The following is a 19,833-nucleotide window of genomic DNA, read 5'->3' as shown; positions in this document are numbered from 1 at the left end:
GAGGATTTAGGATTAGATGTCGACCGATTATGATTTTTCAACACCGATACCAATTATTGGAGGACCAAAAAAATCGATTACGATTAAAACGGCTGATTTGTATTTATTTATTTGTAATAATGACAATTACAACAATACAGAATGAACACTTATTTTAACTTAATATAATACATCAATAACATCAATTTAGCCTCGAGTAAATAATGAAACATGTTCAATTTGGTTTAAATAATGCAAAAACAATGCGTTGGAGAAGAAAGTAAAAGTGCAATATGTGCCATGTAAGAAAGCTAACATTTCAGTTCCTTGCTCAGAACATGAGAACATATGAAAGCTGGTGGTTCCTTTTAACATGAGTCTTCAATATTCCCATGTAAGAAGTTTTAGGTTGCAGTTATTATAGGAATTATAGGTCTATTTCCCTCTACACCATTTGATTTCATTAACCTTTGACTATTGGATGTTCTTACAGGCACTTTAGTATTGCCAGTGTAACAGTATAGCTTCCGTCCCTCTCCTCGCTCCTCCCTGGGCTCGAACCGGCAACACAATGACAACAGCCACCCTCGAAGCAGGGTTACCCATGCAGAGCAAGGGAAACAACCACCCCAAGGCTCAGAGCGAGTGATGTTTGAAACGCTATTAGCGCGCGCTAACTAGCCAGCCATTTCACTTCGGTTACACCAGCCTCATCTCGGGAGTTGATAGGCTTGAAGTCATAAACAGCGCAATGCTTGACGCACAACGAAGAGTTGCTGGTAAAAGGCACGAAAGTGCCGTTTGAATGAATGTTTACACGCTTGCTTCTGCCTACCACCGCTCAGTCAGATACTTAGATACTTGTATGCTTTTAGGCTCAGTCAGATTATATGCAACACAGGACACGCTAGATAATATCTAGTAATATCATCAACCATGTGTAGTTAACTAGTGATTATGATTGATTGATTGTTTTTTATAAGATAAGTTTAATGCTAGCTAGCAACTTACCTTGGCTTACTGCATTTGCGTAACAGGCAGTCAGTCTCCTTGTGGAGTGCAACGAGAGAGAGGCAGGTCATTATTGCGTTGGAATAGTTAACTGTAAGGCTGCAAGAGTGGGTCCCCCGAGCTGACAAGGTGAAAATCTGTCATTCTGCCCCTGAACAAGGCAGTTAACCCACCGTTTCTAGGCCATCATTGAAAATAAGAATGTGTTCTTAACTGACTTGCCTAGTTAAATAAAGGTATATAAAAAATAAAAATATATTTAATGTTAATTTTTTTATTAAAAAAACGGCACCCAAAAATACCGATTTCCGATTGTTATGAAAACTTCAAATCGGCCCTAATTAATCGGTCATTTCGATTAATCGGTCGACCTCTACTTAGGATGACCTCTCTTTGCGGGGGAGAAAACGGAAAGAGGGAGAGATGAGACATGTAAAGATCAAGAGAGGAGGGGACAGAGAAAGCTAGAGAGATACTGTACTACTAGCAAGTTTAAATTGAATTGAGTTGTAGGGCTAGACTTAACTATCCTTCGCATGAGCCTTGTGGGATCTGTACTGGGCAGCAGTAAATCAATGTTCCCCCGCATCTTCATAGAACAGATCTGCCTCTACCTGAAAAAAAAGCAACTCTGTCTGTTCCGCACTCTCTTTGAGTTTGCCAGCTTGGCCGATCTATGAAGCACACAGACGCACACACACTGTTCCTCACTCTCTTGATGTTTCCCTTCTCTCACTCTCTGAAACACACACACACACACACACACACACAGGTGAAGGTAAGCTTCTGTTTGCTGTAGCAGCCAGTGGCCAGTCCATCACATTTCTCAGATACACAGGAGCTCCCCAGCCTCTCTGAATACTGGGGCTTCAACAGTTCACTTCAATATTGATTGTTCCCTTTCCCAGTGATTCAGCATGAACCGGTGCAGGCTGTGGGGTTTGCAGAATATTCTCTACAGTGTCTTTCTCTCTGTATTCTAAGTAAGCTTCTCTCTCAACCCCCAATGCTTTTCTCCATGATTCCAAAGGTCTGTGTTTTCTGTATGCACGTTTTTTCATTACATTTGACAATATACTCTATAAATGTTCGGTTGCCAACCATTCAGAGCATCTGCAGATGGTTAAAGAGTTGCAGTGTAAAATCCTCCACCTCTTCGTGAAACATGATTCCTCGACAGCGCTGGGTTGTACGCGAGCTACTCTCCTACTCTATAATCAACACGGCACATTGACAGAGTGCCAACACTGTTCCTGTAGGCAACTTTGATTGGCATCGATAGCGAGCCAGCGCTTTGCCAGCCCCCGAGGAAACCATGCATTTACGGCAGGCAAATCCCTGCCTCGGCCCGACACTTTGATTTGTGTAGAAAAGAGGAGAATCTCTTTATCCATGGGTGGGAAGGAGGGATGGAGGGAGGGAGGGAGCCTTCATCATCACTAGATGACAAACATCACACGGGGACATATTGGGGATTTCAATGCATAGCGGGTATAAGTAGATGTGGTTAGGATTTCTAAAGACATATGCTTTACATTTCAAAGGCTTCTGTTTTTATGGCTGCACATATGAAATACAGCCCTTATGAAATGTTGCTCCCAATACTGAAACCAACTGGTCCGGTGTAGGCCTGTTCCAGTTCTGCTTAAAAGGACATTTAGATACAATACAGCGTTCCCCTACACTCTTAGAAAAAAGGTGCTATCTAGAACCAAAAAGGGTTCTTCGGCTGTCCCCATAGGAGAACCCTTTGAAGAACCTGGAACCAAAAAGGGTCCCTTTTATTTACCATTAAAAACCAGCCTAGCTAATCTACAGGAAACACTGCTAGATCCAGTCTGGTGGTTCTGAAATATCTTTATGGTGGAGGCCATGTCCTTGATCAAGGATACCTTCACAGCCCTGCAGTCAGATGCTCAGCAGGAGGAATTGATACTGCCAGGCACACCCACACACCAGTCAGCCAGACCTTCACACTCACTGGAGAGAAACTACTGCAGCTCATCCACTGGCTGGTATGCCTGGCTGGTAATGCTGAGCGATTAGTGCATTTTGAGATCAATTCGGCTTTGGTACGATGATAAAAAAACAATCACGACTTTCGATTTCATTTATTTAAATTAAATGCACTATGCATTATGTTGGTTAAAGGCTGTAACAACACTGTATAAAACAAAACAATGTATAAGTCCCATGATGGTAGTGACTGTTCATTACTTCTTATCACTTATTAACCATAATTTATTCACATTACTTTAATTAAAAAAAAAATATATATATATATATATATATATATATATTTGATTACTTTATTATTTCATTCCAAGTCATTTTCTCATCTCTATAGAGCTGCTGCCTATGCTGTCTGAAAAAAATCACTATTTTAGAAGTTCTTCAAAGTAAATATGGCATACTTTTATGACTGCTGAATACCAACTATCACTCACTTAGATCATGTATTTTCAGGCTCCCAACGCAACTGGTTTCTATCCCTCTCGATCACAAGTTCTCTCTTCTCTCAGTCTCCATGTCTGCTCCGCACAGACTGGACAAGTTTAAGCGGGCTCGCAATGGATTATGGTAATTGTAGTTAATTACCACGTTTTCTGTGCTAAACTATGTAGAATATTGGCCTGTTGGAAACTACAACTTCCTACTACATCGCACAGTTCAGGCTTCATCTGATTTATGTCTACAGAAACTGCATTGAGATCACAGAAAAAAAACCCAATTCAAATAATTGAACCGATGTCGGTCAATAACTTTAAAAACCAAAAATAACAAAAATGTTGGTTTATCACTCAGCACTACTGTCTGGGTCGGCTGTGGATCAACACTTCAAAATACTTCTGATTGGATAATGATATACACTGAGTGTACAAAACATTATGAACACCTGCTCTTGCCATGACAGCCTGACCAGGTGAAAGTTATGATCCCTTATTGAATCAGTGTAGATGAAGGGGGGGAGAAAGGTTACAGAAGTATTTTTAAGCCTTGAGACAACTGAGACATGTATTGTGTATGTGTGCCATTCAGAGGGTGACAGGGCAAGACAAAAGATTTACACGAGGTATGGTAGTAGGTGCCAGGTGCACCGGCATGAGTGTGTCAGAAACTGCAACGCTGCTTGGTTTTTCCCACTAAACAGTTTCCCATGTGTATCAAGAATGGTCCCCCACCCAAAGGACATCCAGCCAACTTGACACAACTATGGGATTCATTGGAGTCAACAACGGCCAGCATCCCTGTGGAATGCTTTCGACACTTTTAGAGTCCATGCCCGACGAATTGAGGCTGTTCTGAAGGCAAAAAAGTGATTCAACTCAATATTAGGAAGATGTTCTTCATTTTTTGTACACTCAGTCTATGTCAATTACACTCTGTCTTTCAAACATCAGAGTCTGATCCCACATTCACTACTTAGAGATACTTAAAATATCCCCTTCAACTGTGAAACAGAGATGGCTTGCGGTTTCAGTTGGATATAAACGGTTTGCTTTGAATGTAGTATAAATGTTTGTCCGGATGTGATTGTGAGCGCTCATATCTGATAAGGGTTATTGCTTAAAGTGTGTCCATTTGATTTGATTTATTAGGATCCCCTATTAGCCGACGCCACTGGGGACGGCTGGTCTTACTGGGGTCTGACACGTAACCAAAAAGACATACAGACTAAAGACTTTACAATTTAGGATATCCTGCTTCGGCTCTGCGCACTGTCTCCGGGGGGCCTTCACAGCCCAGTGCGTCCTGTGCCAGCGCCCCGCAGTTGCCGGGCTAAAGTGAGCATCCAGCCAGGACGCCTTGTGCCATCTCTACGCTCCAGACCGCCTCCTCGGTCCAGGAAATCCTGCAGCTGGCTCTACTCACTGTGTCGCCAGTGCGCCTTCACAGCCCAGTGCATCCACGCGCGTGTGTGTGTGCATCATTGTAATCATGAATGAGTAAATGGTATTTGAGTGTGACATTCTATGGGATTAACAATCCAATACATCCAAATTGCCACAATGTATATCTTGAGATTGTAATACCAGGGATTATTGTGAGCATATACAGCATATGTTGGACCCTCTGGAAAACATACTTCCTGAATATAATACACCATGCCATTTCAATAATTCACTTATAGGTCTACATGTATCTAAACCTACACATCTGACAGAAGCCCAGAGATTCAAAAGAAATAACTTCAGCTGAAATCCAATAAGCTATAGGCGAACCAGGGAGGACCCTAATATAATGTATCACACAAAGTGGTTTCATGATAGCACTGGTAACAACACATTCTGGTTTGTTCTCTGTGGAGCTTTAAAAGCCCCTTTCCTTTAGCATCTGAGTGGATTCAAAATCAACTGAAAAACATCTCATAGAGACACTTCACAGGGGGTGTTTATGTCAAATAGAGTATGATAATGACATCCGGTGTCTATGCTTAGCTTCTTTGGTAACGGACGCTGGTCAGCCACTATGTGTGGAGAACAGATATTGCATCTGGCTTGCAGCAGTATCTGTGTCAAATGCCAAATATCTAGTACCGGTAAATACTGTAGGTACAGATGCATTTTATTGAAATAAAATCAAATGCTATTCGTCAGATGCTTCGTAAATAACAGTTGTAGACTAACAGTGAAATGCTTACTTACAGGCCCTTCCCAACATGCAGAGAGAAAGAAAATAGAGAAATAATAGAAAAGTTATTTATCATCTAGGTCTGTCTGGATGAAGTACATGCTTAGGTTAGGTTATATGTTATGTCTCTTGGCAATCAGAGAGATACTTTCAAACTGCTACTAACTGCAGTGTCTTGCAGAGTAACAGAGAAATATTTTGCTCTTTTACAATAGTCTCCTATACTGTGACACAGACGACATGATAATACTGTCTTTTAACGCAGACATTGTCACGGCCTGACCTTAGGGAACCTTTTTATTTCTCTATTTGGTTAGGTCGGGGTGTGATTTGGGTGGGCATTCTAGTTTTTCTATTTCTTTGTTGGCCGGGTATGGTTCCCAATCAGAGGCAGCTGTCTATCGTTGTCTCTGATTGGGGATCATACTTAGGCAGCCCTTTTCCCCACCTTAGATTGGGGGATCTTGTTTTTGCATAGTTGCTGTCTATCCCTGCAGAACTTTGGTATTTTGTCGGAGTTTAGAATTAAAAATCATGAACACTTTCCACGCTGCGCTTTGGTCTCATTCATCTAACGACGGACGCAACAGACATCTCAAAGCTGATTTCTACCATCTCTGGTGAAACATCTAACACAGACCCAACTTTTGTGTTCACAAGATACACAACAGAAAAAGTCCCCACAATATCATGGACACCAGTCCCCGGTGCAGAGAACGCAGTGGAGCTCCTCCATTCAGTTCATGGAACCCCCTCGAGTGCAGGTTGACGGAGAGAGTTGGCCAGCTCGATAGGATGAATAAGACAGACAGGTCTGCTGTGCTGTGTGAGTGTCTGGTCTGATGTATCACTACCCAGTTGTCCCCAGAGGTCAGGCTAGGAGTCAGTGTAAAAACAGCACACAGTAGCAGGATGTCTCCACCTCTATCCAGCCTCGCTGCTTCACAGGTATGCTGACAACCCAAGGGGATGGTGAGTGAGCGCACACAGGGCACGTTAGGACGCATGACTGAAGAGAAACAGCAGCAGAATAGTCCCAGAGGCAGGTAGTGTGTGTGTCTGTGTCTGTGCGTGTACGTGTGCTACTTACACACTCTCAAAGGTGAACTGACATAGTGATGATGAATTGGTCTGGTTCCAGAGTGACCGAATGGACAATATGGTACCCTAGAAATCAAGTCAAACTTTGACACATATGCCGAATACAACAAGTGCAGGCTTTACCGTGAAATGCTTACTTACAAGCCCTTAACTCTTTTTGAACTGCACTGTTGGTTAAGAAAATATTTACCAAATAGACTAAAATAAAAAGTAATAATAAAAAGTAACCCAATAAGAATAACAAGGCTATATACAGGGGGCTCCGGTACCTAGTCAGTGTGAGGGGGTACAGGATAGTTGAGGTCATTTGTACATGTAGGTGGGGGAGAAGTAGATAGATAATAGATAATAAACAAAGAGTATCAGCAGTGTACAAAAGGGGGGGGGGTCAATGTAAATTGTCCGGTGGGTTTTTTATAAATTGTTCAGCAGTCTTATTGGTTGGGGGTAGAAGCTGTTGAGGAGCCTTTTGGTCCTAAACTTGGCTCTCCGGTACCGCTTGCCATGCGGTAGCAGAGAAAACAGTCTATAACTTGGGTGACTGGAGTCTCTGACAATTCTATGATCCTTCCTCTGACACCGCCTATTATATAGGTCCTGGATGGCAGGAAGCTTGGCCCCAGTGATGTACTGAGCTGTACGCACTACCCTCTGTAGCGCCTTACGGTCAGATGCTGAGCAGTTGTCATACCAGGTGTAACCGGTCAGGACGCTCTCGATGGTGCAGCTGTAGAACCTTTAGATGATCTGGGGACCCACGCCAAATCTTTTCAGTCTCCTGAGGGGGAAAAGGTTTTGTCGTGCCCTCTTCACGACTGTCTTGGTATGTTTGGACCATGATAGTTTGTTGGTGATGTGGAAACCACGTAACTTGAAACTCTCGACCCGCTCCACGACAGCCCCGTCGATGTTAATGGGGGCCTGTTAGTATTAGTATTTGGTAGCATTGCCTTTAAATTGTTTAACTTGGGTCAAACGTTTTGGGTAGCCTTCCACAAACTTCCCACAATAAGTTTGGTGAATTTTGGCCCAATCCTCCTGACAGAGCTGGTGTAACCGAGTCAGGTTTGTAGGCCTCCTTGCTCGCACACGCTTTTTCAGTTCTGCCCACAAACTTTCTATAGGGTTGAGGTCAGGGCTTTGTGATGGCCACTCCAATACCTTGACTTTGTTGTCCTTAAGCCATTTTGCCACAACTTTGGAAGTTTGCTTGGGGTCATTGTCCATTTGGAAGACCCATTCGCGACCAAGCTTTAACTTCCTGACTGATGTCTTGAGATGTTGCTTCAATATATCCACATGCTTCACGGTTGGGATGTGTTCTTCGGCTTGCAAGCCTCCCCCTTTTTCCTCCAAACATAACGATGGTCATTATGGCCAAACAGTTCTATTTTTGTTTCATCAGACCAGAGGACATTTCTCAAAAAAGTACAATCTTTGTCCCCATGTGCAGTTGCAAACCGTAATCTTTTTTTATGGTGGTTTTGGAGTGGTGGCTTCTTCCTTGCTGAGCGGCCTTTCAGGTTATGTCAATATAGGACTCGTTTTACTGTGGATATAGATACTTTTGTACCAGTTTCCTCCAGCATCTTCACAAGGTCCTTTGCTGTTGTTCTGGGATCGATTTGCACATTTCGCACCAAAGTAAGTTCATCTCTAGGAGACAGAACACGTCTCCTTCCTGAGCGGTATGACGGCTGGGTGGTCCCATGGTGTTTACACTTGCGTACTATTGTTTGTACAGATGAACGTGGTACCTTCAGGCATTTGGAAATTGCTCCCAAGGATGAACCAGACTTGTGGAGGTCTACAAATGTTTTCCTGAGGTCTTGGCTGATTTATTTGGATTTTCCCATGATGTCAAGCAAAGAGGCACTGAGTTTGAAGGTAGGCCTTGAATTACATCCACAGGTACACCTCCAATTGACTCAAATGATGTCAATTAGCCTATCAGAAGCCTCTAAAGCCATGACATAATTTTTCTGGAATTTTCCAAGCTGTTTCAAGGCTCAGTCAACTTATTGTATGTAAACTTCTGACCCACTGGAATTGTGATACAGTGAAATAATCTGTCTGTAAACAATTGTTGGAAAAATGACTTGTGTCATGCACTAAGTAGATGTCCTAACCGACTTGCCAAAACTATAGTTTGTTAACAAGAAATTTGTGGAGTGGTTTAAAAACCTGTTTTAATAACTCCAACCTAAGTGTATGTAAACTTCCGACTTCAACTGTATCCAAAGTGATTATACAAGTAATTCTGACCAACTGTGCAACATATGAGTGCTTAACAGACAGGCTGAGCTGCAACACAATTCAACGTCCAGGAGCTCAGACAGGCTGTGCATTCCTGTATGTGGATGTTGTTACTAGTGGGGGAAAAATGTACACCTCTGTGTGGGGCGTGCATGCTGGAGACGGTGTTGCTGAGTCAGGTCCTCCTCCCTATCCTCCTCTCTCCTTCACATAACATGCTCTTGACAGGTCGGAGCGCTCGAGGAGAAAAAGACGGAGTGGTTTTAAAATGAAGCCAGCAAAGTTTATACATGCCTTCTCCTTGCTTGGAGGGTAGTCATGGACATGGTTGCTTGTTGCTGTGCAGAGTGCCAACGCTCCAGCAGTCCACAGAGTCTAGAGCCCATGCCACTCAGACTTAATTCATTTTTCTAGCCAGGGTGCCTAGTGGGCCACGGATGAGGACCACTAACGCCACGAGCTGACCTGGAAATGGCTCCTCGTACCTGCGCCCAACACCTCTCTGGGAGGCCAAGTCTGCATCTTGGGCACTCAGCCAGTCTCTCACTAATCTCAGAACCAAATCTAATTTTCACGCTGGCCTGGCCAGCTACTCAATGTTTAATCTGTCACGAGAAACTGGTGTCTCACTATGGTGCCATACAGTCCCACTTCCGTACCCACTCGCTGACTAAGACTGGCTGAGAAGCAGAGCCTGGCTGTGAGGGGAAGCAGACTGGTTTGCTGAACCACAGCTTAGCCTCTGGAAAACAGAGCAAGAGTTGATGGGTTTAGTGACAAACATACAATCACCTTTACATAAGAGTACACCACGAGTGTGAGTACACAGACTGAGGCTATACCAGAATACAGAGCTGGTTCTGCTGCCTGCCAGTCATATCTCTTTTGTGTCCTTCTCATAGTGAAGATTCATTAGACCGCAGTTGTCTGAGTCTATCCATTCAATTTCAGGGTGTTATTGTCCTGTGTTGGGTCCTATCTTGGGTAATGTCCCAATCAGCTGTAGTTGAGATATTCTAATTACATCCTGACCACACAGTTGATTCCTGCTGGAAATCTCATCTAATCCTCTCCTAGAGGACCAATGAAGACCTCAGATTCTCAAATCAAATTGATTTGTCACATACACATGGTTAGCAGATGTTAATGCGAGTGTAGCAAAATGCTTGTGCTTCTAGTTCCGACAATGCAGTAATAACCAACGAGTAATCTAACCTAACATTTCCAAAACTACTACCTTATACACACAAGTGTAAAGGGATAAGAATATGTACATAAAGATCTATGAATGAGTGATGGTACAGAACGGCATAGGCAAGATGCAGTAGATGGTATCGAGTACAGTATATACATATGAGATGAGTAATGTAGGGTATGTAAACAAAGTGGCATAGTTTAAAGTGACTAGTGATACATGTATTACATAAAGATGCAGTAGATGATAGAGTACAGTATATACATATACATATGAGATGAATAATGTAGGGTATGTAAACATTATATTAAGTAGCATTGTTTAAAGTGGCTAGTGATATATTTTACATCAATTTCCATCAATTTCCATTATTAAAGTGGCTGGAGTTGAGTCAATGTGTTGGCAGCAGCCACTCAATGTTAGTGGTGGCTGTTTAACAGTCTGATGGACTTGAGATAGAAGCTGTTTTTCAATCTCTCGGTCCCAGCTTTGATGCACCTGTACTGACCTCGCCTTCTGGATGATAGCGGGGTGAACAGGCAGTGGCTCGGGTGGTTGTTGTCCTTGATGATCTTTCTGACCTTCCTGTGACATCGGGTGGTGTAGGTGTCCTGGAGGGCAGGTAGTTTGCCCCCGGTGATGCGTTGTGCAGACCTCACTACCCTCTGGAGAGCCTTACCGTTGTGGGCACAGCAGTTGCCGTACCAGGCGGTGATACAGCCCGACAGGATGCTCTCGATTGTGCATCTGTAGAAGTTTGTGAGTGTTTTTGGTGACAAGCCAAATTTTTCCTCCTGAGGCTGCAGTTGCAGTGTGTGTGTGTGTGTGTGTGTGTGTGTGTGTGTGTGTGTGTGTGTGTGTGTGTGTGTGTGTGTGTGTGTGTGTGTGTGTGTGTGTGGACTGGAACAGGAATACTTGGATTACTTACACAGGTCATGAAAAATGTATGGGAAACTGTGGGACCCATTTTCAATGTTTATTAAAAGAAAAATGACAATTAATATTTTTTTTCAACCTGACACTCATTGGCATTGGCTCATTTTCTGTGAAGAACATGTCAAAGAACACATTTTCATTGAGTGCACACGGTGCACCCCCCTACACATTTATATTACATATGTGGTGCTCGTGTCCACTGGACCCGAGGATAATAGAAGTGTGGAAAAGTGTGTGTGTAGGTGAAAATAAGTAAAAAATTAAACAAAAAGGTTTGCTGTGTGCCCTCATTGTCTTCCTCCCCCCTGGGCCTGCTGTTTCAACATAGCAATAATAACCTGTCTGTCTCCTTGCCTGTCTGACTGTCTCCCACTTTTCTCGCACTCTTTACCCTTTGTAGTGTGTGAAACTACACAATGTCTTGCGGGAACCTGCACAATGTTATTACAATACATTCGATACATTGTAAAAATAAATCAAATAAAAACATTTTTTCCCCCACACTCTACCCTAGCCAGGTGCAAATTGGCAGAGGGACACAACAAATAAATAGCTTTGCATCAAAATGGCAAAAAAAAATCTCTGCTCAGAGGGCCTTAGAAATATTTTTTTCAGAGAGAGAAGCTAGTGTGGAAGGAGTGTTTTCCATTTTGGAAGATGAAGAATTTTCAGAATGAGGATCATGTCTCTGTCAATTCGGAGTCTGACATTGAGTTGGAAGAAGAGGATGAGATTGACCTTCAGCCAGCCTCAAGATTAGCCCCTCAGCAACTAGCTCATCAGCAGCCTGCAGGAGGACAAATATGGATGTCAAAATTTTTTGAAATGTAATGGTCTTCTTACCCAAGGAATGAGCCACCCCGCATGGCTGCCAATGTGATAAGGATGTAATCAGGGCCGATGCAGATGGTGGTTACTCATGTGCAGGACATAAAGTCTTCTTTTCAACTGTTCATCCCAGACACCATCCAGGAAATCATTCTAGACTGCAGTCATTTGGAGGGAAGGCGTGTTTTTAGGGAGAGATGGAAGGAGATGGACTAAACTCATTTACATGCATACTTTGGGGTTCTTATCATTGCTGGTGTTTTCAGATCCAATGGGGAATCTACAGAATCCATGTAGGATGCAGAAACTGGCAGAGAACTTTTCAGTGCAACAATGTCTCTGGAAAAATTCCACATTATTTCCAGGATTATCCACTTCGATAACCGAGACACCAGACCAGCTCGGCGGCAGAGAGACAAGCTAGATGCAATCAGGTCAGTGTGGGACAAGTGAGTGGACCGCCTTCTCCTGTTTTACAACCCTGGGCCCAATGTTACTGTTGATGAAGAGCTTATGTCTTTTAGGGGTCGCTGCCCCTTCAGGCAGTACATACCGTTTAAACCCACAAAATATGGAATCAAGATCTGGACTGCCTGTGATGCTGCTTCATCATATGTGTGGAACTTGCAAGTGTATACGGGGAAGCCAGATGGAGGAGCCCCTGAGAAGAACCAAGGGATGTGGTTTGGGCAAGTTTTTGCTGTTTTGTGAAGGGAGTAGTACACAGCGTTGTACAAGATCTTCAGTTTCTTGGCAATTTCTCACATGGAATAGACTACATTTCTCAGAACAAGAATAGACTGAAGAAAGTGCTTTGTTTCTGGCCATTTTGAGCCTGTAATCGAACACACAAATGCTGATGCTCCAGATACTCATCTAGTCTAAAGAACGCCAGTTTTATTGCTGCTAAAGAACGCCAGTTTTATTGCTGCAGTTTTATTGCAGCTAACACAACGTGCCTTTGGAACACAGGAGTGATGGTTGATGATAATGGGCCTCTGTACTCCTATGTAGGTATTCCATTAAAACATGTGACCCCAAACATTTGAACAGTAGTGTGTGTATGTATGTATGTGAGTGTGTGAGTGAAATGTTTGTAAAATTCCTGAACTAATTGTTTTCATCATTCCAGATGGAAGCGGGTAGCATGAAGAAGAAGTGGTGCGATGTGTGGAGACCCAAGAAGGACAGGAAGACACAGTACACATGCATCAAGTGCAAGAAATACATTTGCAACACACACACACACAGAGTGAAACTGTATGTAAAAAAACTGTATGTTTTACTGTATGTAAAATTTGTCCTTCCAACTTGTTCAGTTCAAAGCAATAAACATCAATAGTGATGAAAACCTTGTTTCATTTATATTTGTTCAATATACAGTTGAAGTCGGAAGTTCACGTACACTTAGGTTGGAGTCATTACAACTAGTTTTTCAACCACTCCACAAATGTCTTGTTAACAAACTATAGTTTTGCAAGTCGGTTAGGACATCTACTTTGTGCATGACACAAGTCATTTTCCCGACAATTGTTTACAGACAGATTATTTAACTTGTAATTCACTGTATCACAATTCCAGTGGGTCAGAAGTTTACATACACTGAGTTGACTGTGCCTTTAAACAGCTTGGACAATTCCAGAAAATGATGTCATGGCTTTAGAAGTTTCTGATAGGCTAGTTGATATCATTTGAGTCAAAAGTATCTATATCCACAGTAAAACGAGTCCTATTTCAACATAACCTGAAAGGCCGCTCAGCAAGGAAGAAGCCATAGCTCCAAAACCGCCATAAAAAAGCCAGACTACGGTTTACAACTGCACATGGGGACAAAGATTGTACTTTTTGGAGAAATGTCCTCCGGTCTGATGAAACAAAAACAGATGATGTGGATATATTGAAGCAACATCTCAGGACATCAGTCAGGAAGTTAAAGCTTGGTCGCAAATGGGTCTTCCAAATGGACAATGACCCCAAGCATACTTACAAAGTTGTGGCAATATGGTTTAACGACAACAAAGTCAAGGTATTGGAGTGGCCATCACAAAGCCCTGACCTCAATCCTGTAGAAAGTAGAAAATTGGTGGGCAGAACTGAAAAAGCGTGTGCGAGCAAGGAGGCCTACAAACCTGACTCGGTTACACCAGCTCTGTCAGGAGAAATGGGCCAAAATTCACCCACATGGTGGAAGGCTACCCAAAACGTTAGACCCGAATTAAACAATTTAAAGGCAATGCTACCAAATACTAACTGAGTGTATGGAAACTTCTGACCCACTGGGAATGTGGTGAAAGAAATAAAAGCTGAAATAAATCACTCTACTATTATTCTGACATTTCACATTCTTAAAATAAAGTGGTGATCCTAACTGACCTAAAACAGGGAATGTTTACTAGGATTAAATGTCAGGGATTGTGAAAAACTGAGTTTAAATGTATTTGGCTAAGGTGTATGTAAACTTCCGACTTCAACTTTATATATATATATATATATATATCCCATGTCTTGATTATAATAGATTTAAAAAAAACAAAAATCCCATTTTATTTTAAAAAATGAATAGCGCTTTCATTGATAAATGTGATCTAGCAGAGGTAAATGTTAACCATGTATGCTGTGTATATTGCTTGTAAATGATACGTGTACATTTTTAGGTAAATTGTTATGGTGTATTGTTTTAAAAACCCAATAATGTTGTGGGTCCATCAGACCTGCGAACATTGGGTGAATAACAAAAACATGAACACCACACAAGGGTTAAAGCACAACGGAAATTGAGCGCTCCAGCACGGTTAATCACATAACTGCAAAACAGAGATGCAGGGCTGTAAACCTATTAAACTAGGATCTAGAACTATTTAATGGCATCAAAGACCACAATGAAAGAGGAAGGAATGTGTAAAGCAATAGTCTGTGGGGGAGGATGTGCTCGTGTTATGACCTTATTGAAGCATCACACTGTTCAACATGAGATATATTATTTAAAACACCCTGATCAACCATTGGAGGTTAAATCAAGCGTGTAAACGTGTCAGCGATACTGCCCTTCGAAGGTAGAAGAAGAGGGAGAGTGACGCTTTGGCTTCCTTGAGCTATCTAGGACAGGCAAGCCATTGGTTTATTGTGCTAAAATAGGAGAAATGTATCTTTGGTTGTAACACTGTCATGGCTGAGAATGATGAGCACTTTGGCTACGTTCAGCGGTGTCCCCAGTTCTCTTGATAAGAAGACTGGCATGTGGCATCAAAACGTTCAAGGTCACTATCAGACTTGTGCCACTGTGCTGTATATTAGAGGTTGACCGATTAATTGGAATGGTTGAATAATTAGGGCCGATTTCAAGTTTTCATAACAATCGGAAATCGGTATTTTTGGACACCGATTATTTTTGTTTTTTACACCTTTATTTAAATCTTTATTTAACTTGGCAAGTCAGTTAAGAACACATTCTTATTTTCAATGACGGCCTAGGAACGGTGGGTTAACTGCCTCGTTCAGGGGCAGAACGACAGATTTGTACCTTGTCAGCTCGGGGGATCCAATCTTACAGTTAACTATTCCAACGCAATAACGACCTGCCTCTCTCTCGTTGCACTCCACAAGGAGACTGCCTGTTACGCGAATGCAGTAAGCCAAGGTAAGTTGCTAGCTAGCATTAAACTTATCTTATAAAAAACAATCAATCAATCATAATCACTAGTTAACTACACATGGTTGATGATATTACTAGATATTATCTAGCGTGTCCTGCGTTGCATATAATCTGACTTAGCATACAAGCATACAAGTATCTAAGTATCTGACTGAGCGGTGGTAGGCAGAAGCAGGCGGGTAAACATTCATTCAAACGGCACTTTTGTGCGTTTTGCCAGCAGCTCTTTGTTGTGCGTCAAGCATTGCGCTGTTTATGACCTCAAGCCTATCAACTCCCGAGATGAGGCTGGTGTAACCGAAGTGAAATGGCTGGCTAGTTAGCGCGCGCTAATAACGTTTCAAACGTCACTCGCTCTGAGCCTGTGGTTGTTTCCCTTGCTCTGCATGGGTAACGCTGCTTCGAGGGTGGCTGTTGTCGTTGTGTTCCTGGTTCGATTCCAGGGAGGAGCGAGGAGAGGGACAGAAGCTATACTGTTACACTGGCAATACTAAAGTGCCTATAAGAACATCCAATAGTCAAAGGTTAATGAAATACAAATGGTATAGAGGGAAATAGTCCTATAATTTCAATAATAACTACAACCTAAAACTTCTTACCTGGGAATATTGAAGACTCACGTTAAAAGGAACCACCAGCTTTCATATGTTCTCATGTTCTGAGCAAGGAACTGAAAGGTTAGATTTCTTACATAGCACATATTGCACTTTTACTTTCTTCTCCAACACTTTGTTTTTGCATTATTTAAACCAAAGTGAACATATTTCATTATTTATTTGAGGCTAAATTGAATTTATTGATCTATTATATTATATTAAAATAAGTGTTAATTCAGTATTGTTGTAATTGTCATTATTTTAAAAAAAAAAAAAGAAGAAGTTTTTAAAAAAAAAAAAAAAACCGATTAAGTCGGTACCAGCTTTTTGGTCCTCCAATAATCGGTATCGGTGTTGAAAAATCATAATTGGTCGACCTCTACTGTATATATTACTGTGTAATCAATTCTGAATGGGCAAGACAGTAGCAGTCGGGATAAACTGTCTTCCCTGCCACTCTGCATGGGGAATCTCCATATGATGTCATATCAGACCTGACACCCACCGTCTCTCTGGCATACCAAAGCTCTTTGGCCTGGAAAGATACAAAGAGCATCTAAATGGAACAGATTTGAGCCATCTGAATCATCTTCACTGAAAGATACCAAGAGCTTCTAAATGGAACAGATTTGAGCCATCTGAATCATCTTCACTGAAAGATACCAAGAGCTTCTAAATGGAACAGATTTGAGCCATCTGAATCATCTTCACTGAAAGATACCAAGAGCTTCAAAATGGAACAGATTTGAGCCATCTGAATCATCTTCACTGAAAGATACAAAAGCAGTTGAATTAAACTCGTTAGTATGTGATAATTGAAAAGGGGGCATATTACTGTCCAATCAAAGTATGTCCACATCTGTAATTAAAAGATAAATACTTTGGCACAAGCAAAACCTGCTTGATAAACAACTATAGCGAGAGAGAGTTATTAAAGTGATCCAAACAAAGCCATGACAAAACTTCCACAGCTTGACCAATCCGATGGGGACGTGTCTAACAGAGGAAGTGTGAAAATTAGGTTCATATATCTTTCATTTGAGAAAATCCCCTGGGTATGAAGTGGAACGGCCTCCCAATCACACAAAGCACACAGCCAAAGACATTGATCCAAAGCTCCTTACAGGGTTTCGCTTATTTTATTTTATTTTTTTACCCCAAAGAGGATAGACTAGAGATCTCTCACCCAGCCTGAAATGCAAGACATCCCATGTTATATCTCAGACAAGAAACAAATCTGTAGGGAAGGGCATAGGATCGTCACTATGTAGAATGCAAATATAGGTTTTCCTGCAAGTGTTATATCTCTATAAGCTCTCTATCATAACTACTGTGTGTGTTTAAAGCCGCCCACAATCAGAACGTAGGCCTATATTCAGTAAAGCCCCATAGCCTATGCAGTTGAAAGGTTCATAGCAGCATGCTATTTATATGGAGCTGTCTACTGCTCACATTCATGGAGCTGAAGAAGACACTTTGAACCAATGGCGTCTTGCAGCTGAATCACTTTGTTATGTGTTTGCTTTGTTTCTTTTTTTGATCCATGTACTGTATGTTAATTTAATTTGATCCCTGCGGTTCTCAGGTGCAGTGGGATTGGGATGAGGTGGGAGGTGAAACTTCATTTTGTATGCATGTGTTCATGTTTGTTGAAAGTGATTATTCAATTGAAAAAACATCACAAAAAAAACGTTCATAGCTGCCACCTTCACTTTTATTACAACCATAATGAGTCCGGTTTTCCCCACAAGGAACTCCCATAGGCTATATTCTCCATGCATACTGAGAATGTATGTTTTCTATAAGAGTCCCTTCCAGAAGACTGTTGACCTTAAGGTGCCCAAAACAATACAAGTCTAATCAATGAATGTTACTGTTCAATAGCCTTATCTCCTGATATGGTTTACAAATTATACATGGACAAGTTGTCTACTATGGGCTACATATTTTAACTCCTAACTAACCATCTAGAGTTGAAGAATCTCACAACAATAAGGGATACATATTTCATGCCACTATGTTTCCAAACCTTGAAGCCTTCTACTGACTTCAGGCGCGAGCCTGCATGGGTACATGTGCATCTAATGTAACCCAATCAGCACGTGAAGCAATTACTCGCGGAATGCATAACTGAATACTGTATCCATAAAAATGACAAAAATTCGCCCATGGCATGGGTGACTTATTTCTGATGCAACCGTAGTCGAACTTTAGTACCTTTTCCCGCTAAATTAATTCAAGAAATGTGATACTTAATTAGTAGAATTTATGTCCCTGAAAATAAATTATAACATTTAAATGTGCCAACATCAGAACTCACATTACTAAATCATGAAACAAAATGCCACACCCACACGCCTGACAATAACATTCCAGAGTAACATTCCACCCTGTCTGACATCCAGGCCAACGACATAAATCCCAAAACATGACTCAATGCAGAAAATGTACAAACCATTAAAAATATATAGCATATTTTACAAGATCATCGATAGCTGCCGACCGCCTCCGGGATATACAAAATGAATCCGATTACACCTTCTCAAACATAACACACCCCCATTCCAGTCATGACACCAATTCTGCTACTTAGCAACATGAACTGTACAATAGAGAAATTCAAGGAGCTGCGCTACAAAATAACCATCATTTGAATGTAACTTTGTTGCACGTCCGCCCTTTGAACACAATAGATCAGGAAGCAAAAATAAAAGTTTGCGCTCCCTAGCCGCGTCTTCTTTCAACTTAAGAGATTCATTATTTCGATATTTTTGGGGGAACAATAGAAATACGTATCAAATCATTTTTAAACAACAGCAGACAAAAGAGTTCATAACAGAGGCGTGCAAACAGTTCACTCACCTTGTTTGACACACTTAAGGCGGACAGGGTCTTTGCTGTGTCTGACCACTGCATGTACGTCCCTGATGGTTAGTCCGGCCACTGGCGTTTCATTGACCTCAAGGAGTAGTTCATCTTGGGACAGTCTGCCGCTCTGGCAGGCCACCTTGCCTTGCCTAACCTCCCCAAGATAAGGGAACTGTCCATTCTCCGCGCCTCCCTTCAACTCGAACCCAAGCTCCCCTTCCTTATTCCTGCAAAGGACACTCTCATAGACTTTGTTGGTCCAGTGGTTTTTCTTCTTCAGGCTTTTGGACATGGCTGAATAGTGGCTATCCCTTGAGGGCACCCATGCAAGAAATTATCGGTCCTTTCCGCGGGCGTCCCTTGTTTTAGCTTCCCAGCTTGATGTTATGGTGAACAGTTTCAACAAACGCCAGTGGTCGTATCCATGTCAGCACAGGATACACAGCAGCTGTCTCAGCCTGCGTTGCTGTACTGAGCTCGCTATACACACAGTTGCAGCCAACTGACCCGGATGTGATGTCTGTAGGAGGAGAGAAGGCACGGCTCCCGAATCCGAAGCTTCCCGCAGAAAGGAAAAAATGAAGGAGAGAAAATTAACGGTATTTTCCACTGGCATGGCCACGCGCATCAGATCAGACTGACCTGGGAAGAAGCAGAACGCAGCCGCCTCGCCTCCATCTCTCACAGACACATTTTCCGAGTTCTTAGAGACATGGATACTTTGTTGCCGAAATTCCACAGTTGTAGGATGCAGAGTTGCCTATAGTGAAGGTGGCATT

At 42.0% G+C, this 19,833-nt stretch overlaps 1 protein-coding gene across 5 annotated transcripts in view; it reads right to left on the bottom strand.

The window, feature by feature from the left end:
* Positions 1–19,542, bottom strand: part of LOC112236291 (membrane-associated guanylate kinase, WW and PDZ domain-containing protein 2-like) — a 288,293-nt gene extending 268,751 nt beyond the window's left edge. For 3 of the 5 annotated variants that reach the window (XM_042297931.1, XM_042297932.1, XM_042297933.1), the window contains exon 1: positions 19,049–19,538. In XM_042297931.1, coding sequence (XP_042153865.1) covers positions 19,049–19,346 — 298 coding nt within the window. In that variant the 5' untranslated portion in view covers positions 19,347–19,538. Of the gene's footprint in view, positions 1–19,048 lie in introns of all 5 variants that reach the window. The other 2 variants (XM_042297937.1, XM_042297938.1) reach the window with 1 other exon arrangement.
* Positions 19,543–19,833: the final 291 nt, after the last annotated feature.

This window comes from Oncorhynchus tshawytscha, linkage group LG15 (genome assembly GCF_018296145.1).
Source record: "Oncorhynchus tshawytscha isolate Ot180627B linkage group LG15, Otsh_v2.0, whole genome shotgun sequence".
Classification (NCBI taxonomy): Eukaryota; Metazoa; Chordata; class Actinopteri; order Salmoniformes; family Salmonidae; genus Oncorhynchus; species Oncorhynchus tshawytscha.
This window is presented reverse-complemented; position numbering and strand designations above follow the sequence as displayed.